The sequence below is a fragment of the Capricornis sumatraensis genome, chromosome 1 (assembly GCF_032405125.1).
Source record: "Capricornis sumatraensis isolate serow.1 chromosome 1, serow.2, whole genome shotgun sequence".
Classification (NCBI taxonomy): domain Eukaryota; kingdom Metazoa; phylum Chordata; class Mammalia; order Artiodactyla; family Bovidae; genus Capricornis; species Capricornis sumatraensis.
The window spans coordinates 101,679,830-101,701,392 of NC_091069.1; the positions used below are offsets into that span (position 1 = coordinate 101,679,830).

Genomic DNA, 21,563 nt, shown 5'->3' on the forward strand with positions numbered 1-21,563 from the left:
TTGCATAGGAACCTGGAATGTTAGGTCCATGAATCAAGGCAAATTGGAAGTGGTCAAACAGGAGATGACAAGAGTGAACATCAACATTTAGGAATCAGTGAACTAAAATGGACTGGAATGGGTGAATTTAACCTAGATAACCATTATATCTACTACTATGGGTAAGGATTCCTTAGAAGAAATGAAGTAGCCATCATAGTCAACAGAAGAGTCCGAAATGCAGTACTTGGATGCAGTCTCAAAAACGACAGAATGATCTCTGTTCATTTCTAAGGCAAACCATTCAGTATCACAGTAATCCAAGTCTATGCCCCAACCAGTAACGCTGAAGAAGCTGAAGTTGAATGGTTCTATGAAAACCTACCAGACTTTATAGAACTAACACCCCAAAAAGACATCCTTTTCATTATAGGGAACTGAAATGCAAAAGTAAGAAGTCAAGAAATACCTGGAGTGACAGGCAAATTTGGCCTTGGAGTATAAAACAAAGCAGGGAAAAGGCAAATAGAGTCTGGTCAAATAGACAACGCACTGGTCATGGCAAACACCCTCTTCCAACAACACAAGAGAAGGCTCTACATGTGGACATCACCAGATGGTCAACACTGAAATCGGATTGATTATATTATTTGCAGCCAAAGGTGGAGAAGCTCTATACAGTCAGCAAAAAAAAGACCAGGAGCTGACTGTGGCTCAGATCATGAACTCCTTATTGCCAAATTCAGACTTAAATTGAAGAAAGTTAGGGAAAACCACTAGACCATTCAGGTGTGAGCTACATCAGATAGATCTCTTACAGTTATACAGTGGAAGTGACATTAGATTCAAGGGATTAGATCTGATAGACAGAGTGCCTGAAGAACTATGGATAGAGGTTCATGACATTGTACAGGAGGCAGGGATCAAGACCATCCCCAAGAAAAAGAAATGCAAAAGGACAAAATGGTTGTCTGAGGAGGCCTTAAAAATAGCTGAGAAAAGAAGTGACATGAAAGGCAAAGGAGAAAAGGGAAGATATACCAATTTGAATGCAGAGTTCCAAAGAATAGCAAGAAGAGATAAGAAAGCCTTCCTCAGCGATCAATGCAAAGAAATAGAGGAAAACAACAGAATGGGAAAGATTAGAGATCGCGTCAAGAAAACTAGAGATACCAAGGGAACTTTTCTTGCAAAGATGGGCTCGATAAAGGACAGAAATGGTATGTACCTAACAGAAGCAGAAGATACTAAGAAGAGGTGGCAAGAATACACACAAGAACTATACAAAAAAGATCTTCACGACCCAGATAATCACAGTGGTGTGATCACTCACCTAGAGCCAGACATCCTGGAATGCAAAGTCAAGTGGGCCTTAGGAAGCATGACTGTGAACAAAGCTAGTGGAGGTGATGGCATTCCAGTTGAGCTATTTCAAATCATAAAAGATGATGTGAAAGTATTGCACTCAACATGCCAGCAAATTTGGAAAACTCAGCAATGGCCACAGGACTGGAAAAGGTCAGTTTTTATTCCAATCCCAAGGAAAGACATTGTCAGGGAATGCTCAAACTACTGCACAGTTGCACTCATCTCACCCTCTAGTAAAGTAATGCTCAAAATTCTCCAAGCCAGGCTTCAATAGTTCGTGAACTGTGAGCTTCCAGATGTTCAAGCTGGTTTTAGAAAAGGCAGAGGAACCAAAGATCAAATTGCCAACATCCACTGGATCATTGAGAAAGCAAGAGAGTGCCAGAAAAACGTTTACTTCTGCTTTATTGACTATGCCAAAGCCTTTGACTGTGTGGATCATAACTATGGAAAATTTTTCAAGAGATGGAAACACCAGACCACCTGACCTGCCTCTTGAGAAACCTATATGCAGGTCAAGAAGCAACAGTTAGAATTGGACATGGAACAACAGACTGGTTCCAAATCGGGAAAGGAGTATGTCAAGGCTGCATATTGTCACTCTGCTTATTTAACTTACACGCAGAGTACATCATGAGAAACGCCAGGCTAAATGAAGCACAGACGGGAGTCAAGATTGCTGGGAGAAATATCAATCACCTCAGATATGCAGATGACACCACCCTTATGGCAGAAAGTGAAGAACTGAAGAGCCTCTTGATGAAAGTATAAGAGGAGAGTGAAAAAGTTGGCTTAAAACTCAACATTCAGAAAACTAATATCATGGCATCCAGTCCAATCTCTTCATGGCAAATAAATAGGGAAACAGTGAGAGACCTTGTGTTTTTGGACTCCAGAATCACTACAGGTGGTGACTGCAGCCATGAAATTAAAAAACAGTCGCTCCATGGAAGAAAAGCCATGATCAACCTAGACAGCATATTAAAAAACAGACATTACGTTGCCTAAACAGTCCATGTAGTCAAGGCTATGGTTTTTCCAGTGGTCATGTATGGATGTGAGAGTTGCATTATAAAGAAAGCGGAGTGCCAAAGAATTGATGCTTTTGAACTGGTGTTGGAGAAGACTCTTGAGAGTCCCTTGGACTGCAAGGAGATCTAACCAGTCTATCCTAAAGGAAATCAGTCCTGAATATTCACTGGAAGGACTGATGCTGAAGCTGAAACTCTAATACTTTGGCCACCTGAAGGGAAGAACTGACTAGAAGAGAACCTGATGCTGGGAAAGATTGAAAGTGGGAAGAGAAGAGGATGACAGAGGATGAGATGGTTGGATGGCATTACTGACTCGATGGACATGAGTTTGAGTAAGCTCCAGGAGTTGGTGGTGGGCAGGGAGGCCTGGCGTGCTGCAGTCCATGGGGTCACAAAGAGTCGGACATGACTGAGTGACTGAATGTGTTAGTATCAGAAACGTGAAATACAACATTTTGTCAGTCAGTTTGAGGTTAAATTTGAAGAGTAACCTTATAAAAATCATGCTAGCCAACTACCTTATTAGACAACACAGAGTAGCAGTTTTATAACACATCTTATTGCAGTTTTATAAGAAGGAACCAGTATATTTAAAGTACATGAGAAATCTGAGTTCAAGATTATGATACTGGTTGTGTCTATTAGTTTGCTAAAACAGCCATAAGAAAATACCACAGATTGCATGACTTAAACAACAGATATTTATTCCCTCAAGATCTTGGAGACTGCTGCTGCTGCTAAGTCACTTCAGTCATGTCCGACTCTGTGCGACCCCATAGACGGCAGCCCACCAGGCTCCCCGTCCCTGGGATTCTCCAGGCAAGAATACTGGAGTGGGTTGCCATTTCCTTCTCCAGTGCATGAAAGTGAAAAGTGAAAGTGAAGTCGCTCAGTCGTGTCCACCCCTTAGCGACCCCATGGACTGCAGCCCACCAGGCTCCTCCGTCCATGGGATTTTCCAGGCAAGAGTGCTGGAGTGGGGTGCCATCGCCTTCTCCCTCTTGGAGACTAGAAGTCTACAACTGAATTGTCAGCAGGTCGGATTTCTTCTGAGGTCTCTCCTGTGGGCTTGTAGGTGGCTGTCTTCTCAACGTGGTGTTCTCTCTTTGTGCATCTGGGTCCTGATCGCTTCTTACAGGCATACCAGGGTTGCTGGAGTAGGGCCCGCGTATATGACGGGCTGTTACTGTAGTTACCTTTCTGAGGGACCTTTCTCCACTTAGTTGTGTTCTGAGATGCTGGGAATTAGGATTTCAGCAACGGAATCTTGAGATTCTGGATGCACTTCCATCCATAGCACCATCTTCAGACTGCATCATTTTTGTAAGGTTTATTTGTTGGGTTTGGGGTTTTTTTTTAACACAGAAATAGAGAGTTTACCTTTCACCTTTGCTTGCTTCATGGTCGAAAGGACTTGACGTTTTGAAGGGCAAGTGTGTGGTTATGTGTCCTGCTGAATCCTTGGGCACAGCTTGAGTTTCCTGAGACAGATGAGATGTGGGGGAAGCGGGACAGCCAGGATGGACTTTCTCCCGCAAACCACCTTCTCACACCGCTCCTCTCTCCTTCAGAACCAGCCTGTGGCCAGCTGTGGCCACCCAGGATTGTCCATGAGATTTTTACATGTAACACTACTCACTTTAAGTTCTTAAATTTATTACTGGACCGGTTTGAGAACTTGTTAGTATGTAAAATGTCAGATTTTCAGTTGTTATCCCTGCCCTGAGCTGGTAACTCATCTAAAATACGAGCTGTTCCTTTGGAAACGGGTTTCACATATGTACAGGGGACTAGGCAGTAAAAGTTCCTGAGAATTCTTACAAGGAAGCAGCTGTTTATCTTGTTAAACAGTAGTAATTTCCCAGGTGGCACTAGTGGTAAAGAACCCGCCTGCCGATGCAGGAGACATGAGAGACGCAGGTTCGATCCCTGGGTGGGGAAGATCCCCTGGAGGAGGGCCTGGCAACTCCAGTGTCCTTGCCTGGAGAGTCCCGTGGACAGAGGAGCTGAGGGCGGCACAACGGGAGCGCCTCAGCACGCGCGTGCGCGCCGTCTGCTGCTGCCCGGTCAGTCTCTCTTTAGCGCTTGCCGGTGTCTCATCACTGAGGAGCCTTCCTGAGTGCAGGAGACGAGGGTTCCATCCCTGGGTCGGGAAGATCTCCTGGAGAAGGGGACGGCAGCCTCCCCTGATACTCAGTTGGGTCTCACGTAAACCCTCATCTTTCTGTGCGCGGTGTCCCTCCTCTCGTGGTGACTGAGCCCCTGCCGTTCGCGCTTGGCCTCTCTTCTGACTTGAACTTTAAGGTGGCACAGACGTGATGCAGCGCCCTTAGCGCCTCTCATCTGACTCCATCAGGGGCAGGTTTTCTTGAGTTAAACGTGTCCCTCCTCCCCCTTCCGTGGCTGTATACCTTTTATACGGTTGTCCACCTCCCTCCTCACCATGTGTCCGCATAACGGCTATAAGGTTCCCCTGGCAGAACCTGGACGGACTGCTTGTCCCACGAGGCCACTCAGAGAACTGGAGCCAGAAGTAGTGGAGGGTGGGCCAGGACCCTGAAGGAGACCAGAACCTCAGTCTGCCTCGCTGAGGGACTCACTGACCTCGTCATGTGGAGACCATGTTCGTAAGAGTTCAGCACCCTTCGGATGAGGCCCCACCTTGCAGACGGTGACGAGGGGACCTGCTGGGTGCCGGCCTGGCTGCAGGAACTCACTGCCTTTCTAGGGAGATAGGCCTCATTTGTAGAAGACTTCTGCCTGTCCTCCGCTCACTGCCACTTGGCTCAGGAAGCATCATCCCACATCACTTGTGCCACCTTGTTGGGTATGAGAGCATGTGGGCATGCGCCTGTCATGACTTCTGGTTCTAGTTCCCATTCAAAGAAGACGTGGCTGAAGCCACTGAGAAGTGTGGTCATCGCCGAAATCATGGTAGAGTCCCTCACATTCCCGGGCCTCCTAGAATGTAGTCATGCTGTAGACCGGCTTAAGCCAATGTGTAACTTAGTTGATTTTGTGACTAAGATAGAAACTTTATTACTCAGTAATAAATAAAAATCACTTTTTTTGGAAAACTAACTGACTAATACCCATTTGAGAAGTTCTGGCTCACCTGTAGGTGGAGTCCAAATTGAGAAGCAGTGTCTGGAAATAACTTTACTAGTATGATTTGCACTAAAACAATTCTAAATGTATGAGATGCTTCAGCGATGTCACTTGAGAACTTTAAGGGAGGTTTCTTAAACTAGCTGTCTGTGCATGAGCAGTTACTTTGCGTCGCTGCGTTGCTTTTAACAGTCTATGTGTGGAATTAAGGACCTGTCCTTTTCCTAGGAGTTGGGCGTTCAATGGAGTCCAAGCTGATGTCTCTGGGGATCAGGACGTGCGGAGACCTGCAGTACCTGACCATGGCGAAACTCCAGAAGGAATTTGGCCCCAAGACCGGCCAGATGCTTTACAGGTTCTGCCGAGGCTTGGACGACAGACCGGTTCGCACTGAGAAGGAAAGAAAGTCTGTTTCAGCTGAGATCAACTATGGAATAAGGTTTTCCCAGGTACTGATCTCCTCACAGGTTTTAGCTTCTGTTTCTTACATTTGCACATAGTCCTGTCTCCCCAGCTAGACCACAGACTGTTGACACTTGAAGCGAAGCCTTAAAACCCTTGCTGTCCCAGAGCTGGCAGAACATATGTTCTTAAACAGAGCAGACAGTGCAGTGAATCGTCACATGTTAAATATCGGAAGTTACTATACTTGAGAAGCTCCATTAGGCACGAAGGAAAATAACATGGGATTTTTTGTCTTTCTGTAGCCAAAAGAAGCAGAAGCTTTTCTTCTGAATCTTTCAGAAGAAATTCAGCGGCGCCTTGAAGCTGTGGGCATGAAGGGTAAACGCCTGACTCTCAAAGTCATGGTGCGGAAGCCGGGGGCCCCTGTAGAAACGGCCAAATATGGAGGCCATGGCATCTGTGACGTCACCACCAGGTAAGCTTATTAATAAAAAGGACATTAGATATTGATATTTCATTACAGGTAATTGTAATGAATGGAAAATGGGAAAAAAAACAAAACAAGGAAAAGCGTGCCCAAAGAGCTGCAGACACTGATGCTCCTAGGTGTCGTGCAGAGCCAGGCCTCAGCCCCCGGCTGTGGAGCGGCCCTGCTGGGCCAGGTCGCCCCAGCCTCTCGGCGTGTCCTGACAGGGCAGGCTGTCCTGTCCTTGGGGTCTGCAGGCCGTGCCTTCAGTGCAGGGACAGGAAGGAGGTGCTTGTGGGCTTGGTGGGAAGGTCCCGTGGGGAAGCATCAGTGCAGTCACTCAGAAAATGATTGCAGTGAGGACTTGACTTCATTTAGGGAGGTGTGATTTCCTTCTTGTGCAAAGATTAATTATGGTAATCTCTGGAAATTGGTAGAAAGCACTTTGAAACCCTATTTTTTTTAATGTGAGGGCCACTAATATAAGACTGATATAAGATCTGGCCTCATATGTAAGGCCAATATGAAAATACCTAGTTTTGTGTGCCATTTATACTCTACAGGACACTGTATTGTAAAGCTTTGGTTGACTGACAGGTAAATTAAAATACAGTGTAGTAGTTTCTTCTTGCTGTCTACTCAACAGTTTCTTAGAATTTGGTGCATTCAGCAGTACCTAGGAGCTGAGTCTGTCTAATCTCAGTAAGAAAATCTGCCTTCATTTAAGCCTTTTTGAAAAATCCAGATATTCCAAAAAATCTAGTCACCAGCACAACATTAAAAATTGAGATTTTTTAACTATACTCTATCTCCCCCCAATTCAACAATAATATTCGTTCAGCGTTTTTGTATACACCTATCTGCTTGCTGTTACTGGTATTTGTTCATTTTTGTCCTGTTTAACTTAAAAAGTTTTATTTTGAAAACCGTACACATGTAAGCAGAGAACAGTGTCCTGAAGCCCTCACCCCGAGTCCCACGGTTGCTGCTGGGCCCTGCGCCACCACCGCCCCCCCGGCCCCCAGCTGTTGTGGGGTGGCTCTCAGAGACCGAACCGTCATGGGTTTCCAGGTGTTTATCTCTGACAAGACTGCTTTAGTGAACACAGGACAGCTCGAAAGCTGCCTGCATCGCTGGCAGTAAAGTGCTCGTTTCGCCATGCCCTTTACCTTTGGGTAAGACATGCGTTTCTTCGAGCATTTACTTGATAGCTGTTGACTGTACGTGAACTGCTGACACCTGGGCGCCTCTGGATTCTTAGTAGGACACGTAGGCCAGGGGCTTCACTTGGCCCTTACCTTTGTGTAAGACATGATAATGCATGATAATTACACTTTTTAAACTGAGAGTAGTGTCATTTTATAAATATAAGATGCTGATCAATTGTAAGCCATTAATTTCAGCCTAACATTTTGGGGGTATTATAACTGCCTAAGAGAAGCTTTGGGTAAGAGCTTCTAAAATATTATAACACTGATCCTGTATTTCCTCTAACTTAGGGGGTGATAAACTACTCCCTGTGGCCCACATCCGGCCTGTGGCCTGTTTTTACGTGATTAGTGGTAACTAAGAATGAGGTTTATATGAAAGGTTGTGTAAAATAGAGGTCATCTGAAAGAGGCGACTGAGTGCAAGCTCCCAGAAGCGCTGTAGTTGGGAGTCCGGTGTGCCTGCGTAAACTCAGCGTGTGGTCACTTTGTGACTTCAGAGCCCCTTGCAGTCACGTGACTCACAGACGTGTTAGGAGACTGCGATTGCAATGACAAGTTTCGTAAGTCAGAGAGCCGCGTGGAGATTGAGATCTGTGGCTTCATTACCACTTAGGGAAGTTTTTCTCATAACAGTTTTCCTTCTTGGGGTTCCTTTGTATATGTTTTTATTTTGAATTGTATATGTATTGTTTAAAGTGATTAATTGAAAAGGTCAAATAACAGCTTCTAGCCCCTTGCCCCTCCCCTCTCCCTGGTTCCGAGCACCGTTGTTCTTCCGTGGTTTCCCATAGTTTTCCAAAATGTCAACAGTCTGCAGTAGCAGCTGGTTTACCGCTTTGCTCTGTTGCTGTTCGTCCACATGTTTCGTTTGCCCCAGTAGAGTTGGTGGGTTTTGGTTCGGTCCATCCAGTGTGCCCCTGTTAGGACGCGCGTGTATCTACATACCCCATGCTGTCCACTAGGCTAACCTTTCCTTGCCTTTTGATTGCGTTTCTCCTCGAGTTACTGAGCATCCGGTTTTGCTGTTTTGTGAATTTACCACTCAGTTTACCCCCAAACTCCCTTCCAGTGTGACTGTGTTCCAGCACATCTGCAGGTCCGTTAACTGGTTTTGACATCTTTTCTTAGAGCCCTGTCTCTTGGGGCCACCCAGCCTGCTGCTCCAGTTGGAGTTCGTTTTAAGAGTTGCTGAAAAGTTGGAGTTGTGAGATGGCCTTTTTCTGTGTGGATCTGTTTCCCTGGGTCCCTGATCTGCTCAGAGCATGAGCAAGAATTCACGGGTGTAAACCCATCTCTGCTCATACTCACTGGTTTGCTGACCTAAAGTATAAACGTAACTTAGCAATTGTCCTTCCTCAGATAAAGAAAGGCTCCGTTGCCATCATCTTCTCAGGGTTCCTGTTGTTCTGATCGCCTCTTCAGAGGAAATCAGCTCTGTATCACAAGTGTTCTGGAGTGGTCTTAATTTGTCTTTGTGCTGGATATTTTGTCAGTGAATTTTTTTAAGTCTTTCATCTCTATTAACTAAATTGTTCATTTCTACTAGCACTTTGAGTTTCTAAATTTACTCTTTGGCCCTTAAGTATTTATAGTGTCCCTTCACAGAGAGGGTTTCTCTCTTGCCTCCTGAAGGTTTCATAGTCCCAGTGTCAGTCTGGGTCTCTAAGCTCCTTTTATGCCAGTTTCGGTTGCTGTCGTGAGATTTTCTTCAAGCATTTACCTGATAGCTTTGACTGTACGTGAACTGCTGAAACGTGGGCGCCTCCAGACTCTTAGTAGGACATGCAGGCCAGGGAGAGCCGATGGGGGGCTGTGGCCTTTGGTCACTCACCAGGTGGGGCAGTATCTGCCATCCTTCCTATGAGATGTGCAGCCCTGGGTGGGCGAGAAGATGGGCCATGCAGCTGGTGTTCTGGGTACTCAGGAGGGGTTCTGGGGGCGGAGGGTGTCCTGTGCTGCAGAGGGGCCTTGCTCCTCCTTGCTCTGCCCCCCAGTCTGTAGCTTCTGTGTCACCATCCCCGTCTCTGGGAAGCTGTCAGGGAAGGAGGCACCCCCCCACACACATACCCGACACCTCTGACCGCTGAGCCCTTTAGAGGTTCTGTACTGTAAACTGGCTTATCTCAGAGTTGGTGCCTTGCTTTACACATTTAACAGGCATTTGCTAACTTACCATTTACTGATTTGCTTTCAGTATTCAAGAGTTTATACCATTCGGAAAGAGTTTCAAGTCCTTTTTAGTGTTGTTTTGGAAAGAAAGTAAACATGCTTAAACCACCACGGTCCACTACAAATCTTGCTTTTAAGTTATTCTCTGTTGATGTGTGTGAAACACACTTAAGATAACCATTAGGTTATCAGTGGAAATTTTTTGCAAATGGGCTTCCTTAAAGAAATAGGGACTTTTCCAAAATAAGAACATGATATGTTCATGGTATGGAAAAAATCAAGAGTAAATGTAGTTTGGGGCACCTAAAGCTCAGTTGGTAAAGAATCTGCCTTCAATTCAGGAGACCTGGGTTCAGTCCCTGTGTTGGGAAGATCCCCTGGAGAAGGAAATGGTAACCCATCCCAGTATTGCCTGGAGAATCCCATGGCAGAGGAGCCTGGCGGGCTATGGGGTTGCAAGAGTCACACGACTTAGCAACTAAACCACCACCATCAGTGCTGGCACATTCTCTGGTCCTCCTTGAGGAGTCTTTAGATGTAAGACCTGTGTAATCTAGTCTGGGTTTCAAACAGGGTGCCACCACTCTTGCTGTCCACACATTCTGTGTCCACTTAAAAGACCCTCTGGGAGGAAAGGACAGTTAGGTTGGGCGTGTTCACGTGTTGAAAACAGTGTCAGGAGAATCCAGGAGTCATCTTTCTCTTGCGAGCAGGAAGTGTAACTCAGCACAGATCACCGTGCAGCCTAAAAGCTCTGCTGCAGTCTGCGTCATCATGCTCACACTCATGGCTGAGGAGCAGCACGAGATGCTGATGTTAAATAGACATTAAAATACATTTTCTGAGGCATTTTTCAGCGTCTCTTTAGCTGACCAGGTCTCTGAAAGTCCCAGTGGTCTTGATTTTCTTTTCCCCCTTGTTGCCCGCATAGTGGACTTCACATTAGTAGCTGCACTGAAGGGAGGCCCTCCTTCCTTTCTAAGGATCCCACTTACTTAAAGCTTTTGATAACTCTCTTTCCAACTTTAATCCTTGTAAACAGTTCTGTGCCGCTTACAGTCTAGGGAATACATATGGAATGTAGCTTTTGTTCTTTAAAAAAGTTGATTCTATCACTTGCAGGACTGTGACTCTTGACCAGGCAACAGACAGTGCGAAACTCATTGGCACGGCCACGCTGAACATGTTTCACGCGATGAAGCTCAGCATAGCTGACATGCGAGGGGTGAGTAGGGAAAACCCTGAACATGTTCCATGCGCTGGAGCTCAGGATAGCTGACATGTGAGGGGTGACTAGGGAAAACCCTGAACTGTGACACTTTGGGTTCATCTGAGGGCGCTCATGGTGCGGTGCAGGGTTTCATCCACTCATGGTCTTGAATTTTCAAAGCATTTTTCTGTTAAACAGTCAGGGATCCCTGCTCTGGTCCCTGCAATGGGCAGGGCCAGGGGGACTGTGAGGCTGCAAATGTTCTGACCTCTGAGGTCCTTTTTTGTCAGAAATTTGCTCTGAGGTCTCATGACCTAGCAGGGAGACTTTACCCCAGGCACGTCAAGATACCTGTGGAAGAGATGGTGAGAGGGCATCTAGATGTAAAAATCTCAATTTTCTTACAGATTAACCTTTGTAGGTTGTATGTGCACACATGTATGAGTAAAGGGTAGTTAGTGGCATGGTGTGGGTTTTGTGGAAGGATTGAAGTGTCCGTAGTGGTGATAAGACTCCCCGACACACGCACACACCTGAGCACTGGAGTGATTTAGAGTGCTCCCCGGGGTGGGCCTGCTTACCTGTGCTTCCCTGCAGCGCACCCACTCCCCACCCCACCCCCAAAATGGAGATGAGGTAGGGCTGCAAGTAGACTGCCCCCTAGTTACATTTTGCTGAAGTCTTAAAACTTAATTGATATTTCCTGATAGTCCAGTTGGGAGGACTCAGCACTTTCAGTGCTGTGGGCTGGGGTTCGGTCCTTGGTTGGGAAGCTAAGATCCCACAAGCTGCAGCCAAAAATAAATAAAAGCTTAATTGATGAGAACGTCAATGGGCACAGTATTCTACTTTTCTGGAGTTTCTGATTTTGAAGAAATTGGGTAGAATTAGATACTGAAGGTTGAGGTAAATTAACTGCTCACCAGCTACTGCAGAAGTAGTTTTGGAATAAATGATATAAAAGGCTGTTTGAATACTTTCCACCGAACCTTTCTTCATAGAAACCTGTTTCACTCTGGTTGCAGGTTGGGATTCATGTGAATCAGTTGGTTCCAGCAAATCCAAACCCGCCTGCGTGCCTCAGCCGCCCAGCAGCCCAGCCCAGCCACGGTACGGGCGGGGCCCCGTCCGTCCTGGAACTCCTGCAGGCCCAGAGGGCGAGGCAGCCCCCGGAAGAGGAGCCCGCAGGAGGTCAGTGCTGCCGTGGGCTCCAGTTCCAGGCTCCGTGGTCGGCGGGGGGCGGGGGGGGGGCTCTGCCGGACGCTCGCAGCAGCCTGACGTTCTGAGTTACACTGAATGAGTAACGAGGCCTTCTTTGCATGAAGGAACTGTTTATGACATCTCCTGTATTTCCAGTATTTCTGGCTGCGGTGGATCTGGAAATGCCACCTGCCCCTCGATCTGGCACTGTGCCCTCTCTGTCTCCACACCTGACGCCGGGTGTCGCACCTGTCACTACCAGCAAAGCCGAGTGTGCCAGCAAATGGAACGGGCTACATTCTCCCGTCAGCTTAAAGCCAAGACTCAACCTGAGCATAGAGGTCCCATCACCTTCCCAGGTGTGTGTTCACGGTTGTAGGCATGAGGTCAGCCCAAGAGTAGCTCTACAGCAGGAATGCGATTTTTCTTCACCAATAACAGCCAAGAACGGGAAAAAGGGCTACCTGTCGGAGGATCCAGGTGTTCATTCTGGTGGGAAGCGACCGAGAGGCCAGAGTGCTTCCGTGGAGGCCTGCCGCTCTTGCAGGTCGTGCAGCATGGATGAAAGCCAGTTCCTGAACTATTGCCATCAGCAGCCACCAGATGTAGTTGTGGTGACTTACCTGGTCAACAGCACAGCTTTGCTCCAGAGCCCTTACATCAGAGGTTTTTCTTGCAGCCTTGGCAAGCAGCTCGCTCTGTAGGATGAATGATTTTCCTAACACGAGCTATTCACTCAGCTGATGTGGGCTGTAACCGTGGTATGCTATTGTGTTTGCTGTTTGGAAGCTCTGTTGGGAAAATCCACTTTTTCTGTGCCCCTGAGCGGTGGGGGCTGTAAGGCAAGGGAAAGGGGTGGGTGTGACTGGGCCAGGGGAGGGCACGGGTTTCTGGTGAGTTCCCCGAGGGGTGGCTCCCAGCAAGGCAGCCTGGCCTGCCCAGTGTCTGCAGTCATGTTCCTGATGTCACGGTGGGCAGGGGGTTCTGGTGTGTAGGCTGGAGTGAAGCTTCTAGAATCCCTTTTTTCTGGATTGCTGCTCTCAGACAAATAGATCTGAGGCAGGCAGTCTCCTGTCTGAAAAGCAAACCTCTGACTCTGGACCCACCCCAGAAATGGGTATGTGCCTTGGGCTCTGGCTGCTTCCAGGACAAGGTCTAGGACTGCCCCTGAGCAGGAGGTCCAGTGAGGAGGTGAACAGAGCTGGCCCTGGGAACCAGCCAGGGGCCTGCACTGGTCATCTCGAGAATCCACATTGGACCAGCCGGGCGTCAATGGGCAAAACCCCAGCCATTGCAGAAGCTGGTCTGTCTGGGGGTGGCCTTGCTAGCCGGGCCCCTGTAGCTCGCTTTGTTGCCCCCAGTGTCTGGTGGAGACATGTGGTCTCCAAACATCTGTCTGCCCTCGCAGCTCGATCGCTCCGTCCTGGAGGCTCTCCCGCCCGACCTACGGGAGCAGGTGGAGCAGGCATGTGCTGTGCAGCAGGCGGAGCCACCGGGCGACCGGAGGAGAGAGCCTGTCAACGGCTGCAGCGCAGGGATCCTGCCCCAACCCGTGGGGACTGTGCTGCTACAAATACCAGCACCTCAGGACCCTACCAGCGACACGGGAATTAATTTAATAGCTCTTCCAGCGTTTTCCCAGGTAAGTATCCTCGGCTGTCCAGCTCCTAGCACTTCTCTTCTCCTCTGCCCCTCCCAAAGCTGACCTCAGCCCTCGTGGGAGGAGGGTGGCCTGTCTCCACATCACCCGCGGGGCAGAAGCTGACAGCAGCCAGGACACCAGGGCAAAGAGGGAGGCTGTGGTGTGGGGGTGCCTACAGCTGTTCCCTGGGCCCCCCTCAGCACCAGGACAACAGTTTGAGGTTTCAGGCGAATTACACACACACACACCTGTTTTCTTGCATTTTGCTCCCCATTTTCCACTAGTGCTTCTTGCCCTGGTGGTTTTTGTTCATCAATTCATATTCAAAGTTGTATTCCTTATTCTCAGCCTAAAACCTTGTGAGAATTTAATGAGCTTTGACACTGAGGATCTATTAAGAATTCATACAGATCAGAAGAGTATGATTTGAAATGCTTTGTGAAAAACATCAACCAGCTGCCTATATATAGAGCCAGCCCAGGCTTGACTTGGAACTTGCTCCTGTCCACCAGGTGGACCCAGAGGTGTTTGCGGCTCTCCCTGTGGAGCTTCAGAAGGAGCTGAGAGCAGCCTACGATCAGAGACAGCGTCAGGGAGAACACAGCCCTCCCCAGCAGCTGGCCGGCGCCCCCGGTAAGCTGTGCAGGCCTCGGACCAGCAGTGGAGCTGTGAGGAAGGAGCGTGTGGTTGGGTGGTTGTCGTGTGTGACGGCCCGGGTCAAGCTCTGTCCTGTTAGTGCCCGTCACCTCAGACAGACTAGCTCGTGGCAGAGGGGAGGCTGTCCGAGTCCCAGGCGGATCCGTGCCTGAACTCCTTACATCCGAACAGGACGCCACCCAGAGATCTGATTGTCTGTCAAGTCTGCTGTCCTTTGAGCCTGCTCCTTCAAAGGATGTAGTTTCAAAGCACAGAGTCTGAAGGTTTTCTCAACATGCGTCACAAACACCACATTTAACACATCACTGACCCGGGGATTTTTGCAATAAGTGATTTGTTTGTTATATAAGTGAACACTGAAATACCTCTCGCCAGTAACGTTCTGTTTCGATAACAAAAGACATTCATGTCTCTGGTCGGAAGGCATTTTAACAAGAAGCTTAAAAAAATTTTTTTTAATAAAAAAAATTAAAGCTAAAAAAAAAAAAGGAAGAAGCAGCCGTTAAAATGACAACAGGGCAACAGTGCTGCTGAACTGTCGCAAGCGGTTCCCCTGCCAGAAGTTCCCATCGACCCCTGTGAGCCCCCCAGATAGACATGCAGAGGCCGTGCGGCTGAGCAAACCCTAGCAGCTGTGGGGCCAGCGGGTGCCCGCGTGCAGGCGTGCACATGGCAGGAAAGGGGGCCTGTGCACTCTCCCCCTCACCCCCTCGGCATGTATGTTGAGGATCTTACATCCATCTTCCTCTAGTGCCAAAGAACCCGTTACTGCAGCTAAAACCAGCAGCGGTGAAAGACAAGAAAAGAAACAAGAAAAAAAGTCCTCTCAGCCCCCAAAGAAAGAGTCAGAGCCCTCTGAAAACCACACTGGTGAACAGCCCGGCGAAGACCCTGCCAGGGGCCTGCACAAGCCCCCAGAAGCTCATTGATGGGTTTCTAAAACACGAAGGTCCCACGTCAGAGAAACCTCTGGTAACTCTTCTACACTTTTTAAACTCTGACCCCTTCCTTCATCAGATCCTCCTGTACCGGATGTTATGTAAATCCAGCACTTGTCATCATTTGTTTCCTTAACAGGGAGAACTCTCTGCTTCCACTTCAGGTGTTGCTGGCCTTTGTGGGTTGCAGCCTGACGTGTCCACAAGTGTCAGGCCCCCAGCGCCCAACCTGGCTGGAGCCGTGGAGTTCAGTGACGTGAAGACCCTGCTCAGAGAGTGGATCACCACCATCTCAGGTCGGGGGCGCTGGTGTCGGTGCAGAGGTGTGACAGCCTGGGTGTAAAGCATGAACTCAGCTAGAGGGAGGAGCTTGTTTCCGAGGTCTGAGAAAGCAGCCCCTGCACTGTGGGCTTGGCTCTGCAGCCTCGCTCACTACAGCCCCCTGGGGTGAGGTGTCCCCACAGAGCGCAGCCTTCCCCTTCAGAAGGATGAGCTGGCCCTCACACGCGCTCTCCCCACTCTAGATCCGATGGAGGAAGACATTCTGCAAGTTGTAAAATACTGCACTGATCTAATAGAAGAGAAGGATTTGGAAAAATTGGACCTCGTTATAAAATACATGAAAAGGTAAACTATTCAGTGCCTTTTACCAAAAGGGAAAAGTGTGTCTGTCAGCACAGCTTGTGGGGCAGGGGAGGGTGGCTGGGGGCGTTCTGCGCATCACTTAGGTTACCTGTGCTCCTCAGTTACCTATGCCAGAGCGATGGCCTTCATTGTGAATACCAGCTAGTATCGACTGGGGAGTCAAAAGGGGTCAAAACAAGATTGTTCCTCCTCTTAAAGTCAAACCATAAAAGTGCCTTTCTGAGTGTTTGTACTGAAGATGTTCAGACCCTTCACCTTTCCTTACTACATGCTAACCCCCTCTCCTCGCTTGCAGGCTGATGCAGCAGTCGGTGGAGTCGGTTTGGAATATGGCGTTTGACTTCATTCTCGACAATGTTCAGGTGGTTTTACAGCAAACGTATGGAAGCACATTAAAAGTCACGTGAAGATGAATCACCAGGGAGCCTGGCGCTCTCCACTAGCTGTGCCATAAGTGCTTGTGAGGTATTTGCAAAGTGCATGATAGTAATGCTCTGAGTTTTATAATTTTAAATTTCTTTTTAAGCAAAGTGTTTTGTACATTTCTTTTCAGTAAGTGCCAAATTTGTCAGTATTGCATGTAAATAATTGTGTTCTTTTACTGTAGCATAGATTCTATTTACAAAATGTTTGTTTATAAAGTTTTATGGATTTTTACAGTGAAGTGTTTACAGTTGTTTAATAAAGAACTGTATGTATATTTTGTACAGGCTCCTTTTTGTGAATCCTTTAGGAAGCAAATCCTGAACTATTCTACTTAAAGAGGCTGAAAACCCTCCAAGCCGGACGGTTACAGGCTCCGTGCTAAGCTCTGACTTTCCTGAGAGCCCTGACTGGTGTTCTACTTGTGCCAACCAAGCAAGGGTAAAGAAAGCGTGCACGCACTCACTCCTAACCCAAAGCACCGACACAGGGCCATGTTAACAAAGTCTTCTTTACTTCTTCCAAGTGGAGGAGTTTACATATTTTGAATCAGAACACACACACAGTGACGACTAAGTTTTTTCCTGGGAAGAGTATGTCCCCCAGATGGTTTAGAGGTTTTGTCTTTGCCTCTACTGGCCCTTGAGAAACTTTAGTAATAATGAAGAATGGTACAGATTTTCAAATGTATATAAAAGTATTTGTCTATGCTATATGCTCTAAGACTTTAAAAATATAGTTTATAACTCTATGCCAGTGAATACTTGGGGACACCTGCTATCCAACACCCCCACTGACTTTACTCAACACTGTGCTATAGAAGGTAGGCAGGTACTAGTCTGATGCTTCTCTCAGGGACCCACTTCCCATATTCTTCAGGAAAACCTTAGGGAACAAGCTACCACCAAATTACTAATATGAAGAAGCTGTTATGTAAGTCCAGACAGTTAATCAACACCCTACTGATTGTCTCGTCAGAAAACGCGTGCATCGTAGAACCTGCTAGGACAAGCAGACCCAGACCGATGTATAAACCCCTGATGTCAACGTGTGCTGGGACCCAGGGTGATCAGACCCTTCCTGTCCTTGAGAGAAGGCGCTGTGCTGGGAGGAGACTCGGAGAGCAGCTCTGCTGACAGGAAGGGAAGCCCAGCGGCGCCTGTGGGCGCATCTGGGTTCTTTATTGGGCTGGAGGACGGTGCTGAGAACTGTGGACGCTCACGACCACACAAGCGGTAAAGGGCAGCCGGCGATGCTCGACACCATGGTTCCACACAAAGCAGATAAAGAAAGATCAAGAAAGCCGAATTTTCTATTTTAAAAAATTCCTACGGGCATATCGCAGAAGAACGCTGGGAGAAGAATCACTGGAAGGATATGCATAAATAAAGACGTGTTTCTTACCTCAAAAAAGTCCCAAGAATCACAAAATCTGCAGAAGCTTGGTTAATCAAATACTGCAGTACTGATTTAATCAGTATAAAATTGAAAGAGCTTTAGATCTGTAATAAAAATCCAAATTTGGGGAAGGAAGGGCAAACTTTAAAACAGCAGCCAGTAGGGGAGGGCATGGGCGAGTGAACAGGCACGTCGGAGCTGTGGGGACGTGTATTGACCACTGTCAAACCAGTGTAGTTTCTTGGTTTCTCATGGAAAACATTTTATACACCTAGTTTTTTCCTTCTATACTTAAGGTCAATCAGTGTTCAGACAGGTCCATTCCTTGTTTTTCTTGGTGATATTACCACATAATATTGCATTGACTCCAATTCCTGCCCCGGGTGGAAAAATTAGATGATTTCAAATACTTTCTTCAGCTCCACAATAAGCTGCCAGTCACTCTTCTGCATCTCGTCTCTGAACCAGTCTTTGAGAGCATCGATGGACTGCCGGCTGATCTGCAAGGCGCGAGGCACAGACAGTAAACAAAACCATGCAACAAACGAGTGCCAGGTGCTGTCACCACCAAGACAACTCAGGTGGAACTTAGCAAGGCAGCGCCCACCTGTCTGTGTTAGGAAGCAGAGGCCTAGGGCCCGCTCTGCTCGGTGAGTCGGGAGGGGGCCCAACCTAGATGTTTTAGTGGGTGCTCTGAGGAGGTGGAAGCCAGGCCAAGCCTTAATGAAGAATCCAGTCCCTTCGGGTTCTAAACATCAGCCCTCCGCTCCCGAGTAAAGTCATCAGAAGAGCTGACAGCCCCCTCTCTTAACTGCTGAGTGAGTGACTTACCTTACTGACAAGAATGTCTGTAGCTTCAAAATGGCGTCCGTACATTTTGGGAGATTCACCCGGGATGGGTTCTATTTTGACACAGACTTCTTGTCCTTTTTTCGCAACATCCACTTGTTTATGGTTTACTTCAATACTCGTTACTATTCCAATGTCAACAAACTGTAAACAGAAACTGCAGTGTGAGCGGAGGCACTCTGAGTTGTTTCTACCCTGCCCTCTGCGTGACAGCTGCCGGAGGAGGAGGGACAGCAGGCCCAGAAGCCCTGGGTCAGAAATGAGCCTGGGGTGAGCGGCATGGAAAACAAGGGGGCGCGTGGAGAGGCAGGGAGCCCACCTGGGGTGGGCGCTGTGAGCTACCCACCCTGGGCCAGAGTGAGGGGCCGCAGCACCGCTCTGCTGCCTGGACCCCTATCCAGAAGACGAGTGAAAATGGAATCTAGTTTGGCTGAAGCCACACCAGGGACGCCTGCTGCCAGGAAATGTCCAACTCAGCCCATGGAGCTGGTGGAGGAGTGATGAGCCCTAGGGGGCAGCGGAGTCACGGTGCGCAGAGGACGGCAGCGCCCCCACCCACACGGGAGCCAGGCCTCCTGGGGCACCTTAGGGCCCCAAGTGCCACGCAGCAAGGACACGAGGACCCAGCCTGAATGGGCTCCCGCGGACCAAACCCCGGATAACTGGGTACCAAGAGAGACGAACCCTTGTGTACAAGATGCCTGAAGGGAAGTCCAGGGTGGGGGAGAAGGTATAACCAGTGCCCAGGGGAGGACAGTGAGTGGTTGAACGGGGCAAACTGTCCCCAAAGAAGACACATGGAAACCACCAGACAAAGCCAGGCTGAGGAGCCCTCTGTGAAACTGCTGGTCTGGACTCTTCAGAAAGGATGGAGGGCTGTTCCTGATCGAGACCAAAGCGCTAATAACCAGGCTCCACATACCTGGACGGAGCCCTGGGCCGGATGAGCAAACAACATGACTGAAAATGTGGGGCACTATCAGTGATGTGTGAGTGAGAACTCTGCATCCCAGGACTCTACTCAATGTTACTTTTCCCTGGCCATGATGCTAATCCAGAGGAAAGACGAATGAGTGCTCATTATTCTAGTCTGAATTTTCTCCCAGACTCAGAGGTGTGAAGGTCAATAATTCTGCAGCTTTCATGACTTCAAGCACTGACACCAGGCGCTGAGAATCCACACTGATAAGCAGCTGCCACCAAGGAATCAAGTACAGGGAAGGACAAGCTCTGCCAGGTTTTTGTTCACTCCTGAACTACCAGAACTGCTTTAAGAGAAGACATTCCTAAGTACACCCAGAACTTACATTTTTGCTGGGCACGCACATGGGTGTCCCCTGCTTCACCTGCCCTGCTTCCACAGTCACGCCCATCACTATCGGATCCCGAGAATTGAAGATAAACTGAGGGAGGATCTTTATCTTGCAGGGGAATACTGCTATGTGCCTGCAAGGAAAAAATACAACTAAGGATTTTTCAGCTTACAGAATCCCTTAAGATGCATGAGAAAGCAAACACCGGTGACTGAGGCTGGCCCTCCCACAGGTCCTGCTGGCCAGAGCCCCACCCACATCCTGCCTGGACCTGGGGGGCTGGTGAAGGGCTCTTACTGCCAACCCCTAAAGCCCTGCCCACGGCCTACCAGGTGCTTCCCGCATTCTCTCCAGGTCACCGGTACCTCCACCTCAGCACCCATCGGCTCAGTCGCTCAGTCGTGTCTGACTCTTTGCGACCCCATGAACTGCAGCACGCCAGGCCTCCCTGTCCATCACCGACTCCCGGAGTTCACTCAGATTCACGTCCATCCAGTCAGTGATGCCATCCAGCCATCTCATCCTCTGTCGTCCCCTTCTCCTGTCCCCAATCCCTCCCAGCATCAGAGTCGTTTCCAATGAGGCAACTCATTGCAGGAGATGGCCAAAGTACTGGAGTTTCAGCTTTAGCATCATTCCTTCCAAAGAAATCCCAGGGCTGATCTCCTTTAGAATGGACTGGTTGGATCTCCTTGCAGTCCAAGGGAATCTCAAGAGTCTTCTCCAACACAACAGTTCTAAAGCATCAATTCTTCGGCTCTCAGCTTTCTTCAGAGTCCAGCTCTCACATCCATACATGACCACTGGAAAAACCACAGCCTTGACTAGACGGACCTTAGTCAGCAAACTAACGTCTCTGCTTTTGAATATGCTATCTAGGTTGGTCATAACTTTTCTTCCAAGGACTAAGCGTCTTTTAATTTCATGGCTGCAATCACCATCTGCAGTGATTTTGGAGCCCAAAACAATAAAGTCTGACACTGTTTCCCCATCTATTTCCCATGAAGTAATGGGACCAGATGCCATGATCTTCGTTTTCTGAATGTTGAGCTTTAAGCCAACTTTTTTACTCTCCTCTTTCACTTTCATCAAGAGGCTTTTGAGTTCCTCTTCACTTTCTGCCATAAGGGTGGTGTCATTTGCATATCTGAGGTTATTGATATTTCTCCTGGGAATCTTGATTCCAGCTTGTGTTTCTTCCAGCCCAGGGTTTCTCATGATGTACTCTGCATATAAGTTAAATAAGCAGGGTGACAATATACAGCCTTGACGTATTCCTTTTCCTATCTGGAACCAGTCTGTTGTTCCATGTCTAGTTCTAACTGTTGCTTCCTGACCGGCATACAGATTTCTCAAGAGGCAGGTCAGGTGGTCTGGTATTCCCATCTCTTTCAGAATTTTCCACAGTTTACTGTGATCCACACAAAGGCTTTGGCATAGTCAATAAAGCAGAAATCGATGTTTTTCTGGAACTCTCTTGCTTTTTCCATGATCCAGCGGATGTTGGCAATTTGATCTCTGGTTCCTCTGCCTTTTCTAAAACCAGCT

General features: G+C 48.1%; 2 protein-coding genes across 6 annotated transcripts in view; one reads left to right on the forward strand and one right to left on the reverse strand.

Moving 5' to 3' along the window:
• Window positions 1–16,685, forward strand: part of REV1 (REV1 DNA directed polymerase) — a 54,495-nt gene extending 37,810 nt beyond the window's left edge. For 2 of the 3 annotated variants that reach the window (XM_068963674.1, XM_068963683.1), the window contains exons 12-22: window positions 5,718–5,938; window positions 6,197–6,369; window positions 10,863–10,965; window positions 11,976–12,141; window positions 12,307–12,509; window positions 13,559–13,792; window positions 14,305–14,425; window positions 15,201–15,421; window positions 15,527–15,683; window positions 15,912–16,014; window positions 16,328–16,685. In XM_068963674.1, coding sequence (XP_068819775.1) covers window positions 5,718–5,938; window positions 6,197–6,369; window positions 10,863–10,965; window positions 11,976–12,141; window positions 12,307–12,509; window positions 13,559–13,792; window positions 14,305–14,425; window positions 15,201–15,421; window positions 15,527–15,683; window positions 15,912–16,014; window positions 16,328–16,439 — 1,814 coding nt within the window. In that variant the 3' untranslated portion in view covers window positions 16,440–16,685. Of the gene's footprint in view, window positions 1–5,717; window positions 5,939–6,196; window positions 6,370–10,862; window positions 10,966–11,975; window positions 12,142–12,306; window positions 12,510–13,558; window positions 13,793–14,304; window positions 14,426–15,200; window positions 15,422–15,526; window positions 15,684–15,911; window positions 16,015–16,327 lie in introns of those variants that run through there. The other variant, XM_068963692.1, reaches the window with a different exon arrangement.
• A 368-nt stretch (window positions 16,686–17,053) lies between these two features.
• Window positions 17,054–21,563, reverse strand: part of EIF5B (eukaryotic translation initiation factor 5B) — a 72,838-nt gene continuing 68,328 nt past the window's right edge. For all 3 annotated transcript variants that reach the window (XM_068983928.1, XM_068983922.1, XM_068983936.1), the window contains 3 exons: window positions 20,010–20,148; window positions 18,685–18,846; window positions 17,054–18,353 (listed from right to left, as the gene is read on the reverse strand). In XM_068983928.1, coding sequence (XP_068840029.1) covers window positions 18,246–18,353; window positions 18,685–18,846; window positions 20,010–20,148 — 409 coding nt within the window. In that variant the 3' untranslated portion in view covers window positions 17,054–18,245. The remainder of the gene's footprint in view (window positions 18,354–18,684; window positions 18,847–20,009; window positions 20,149–21,563) is intronic.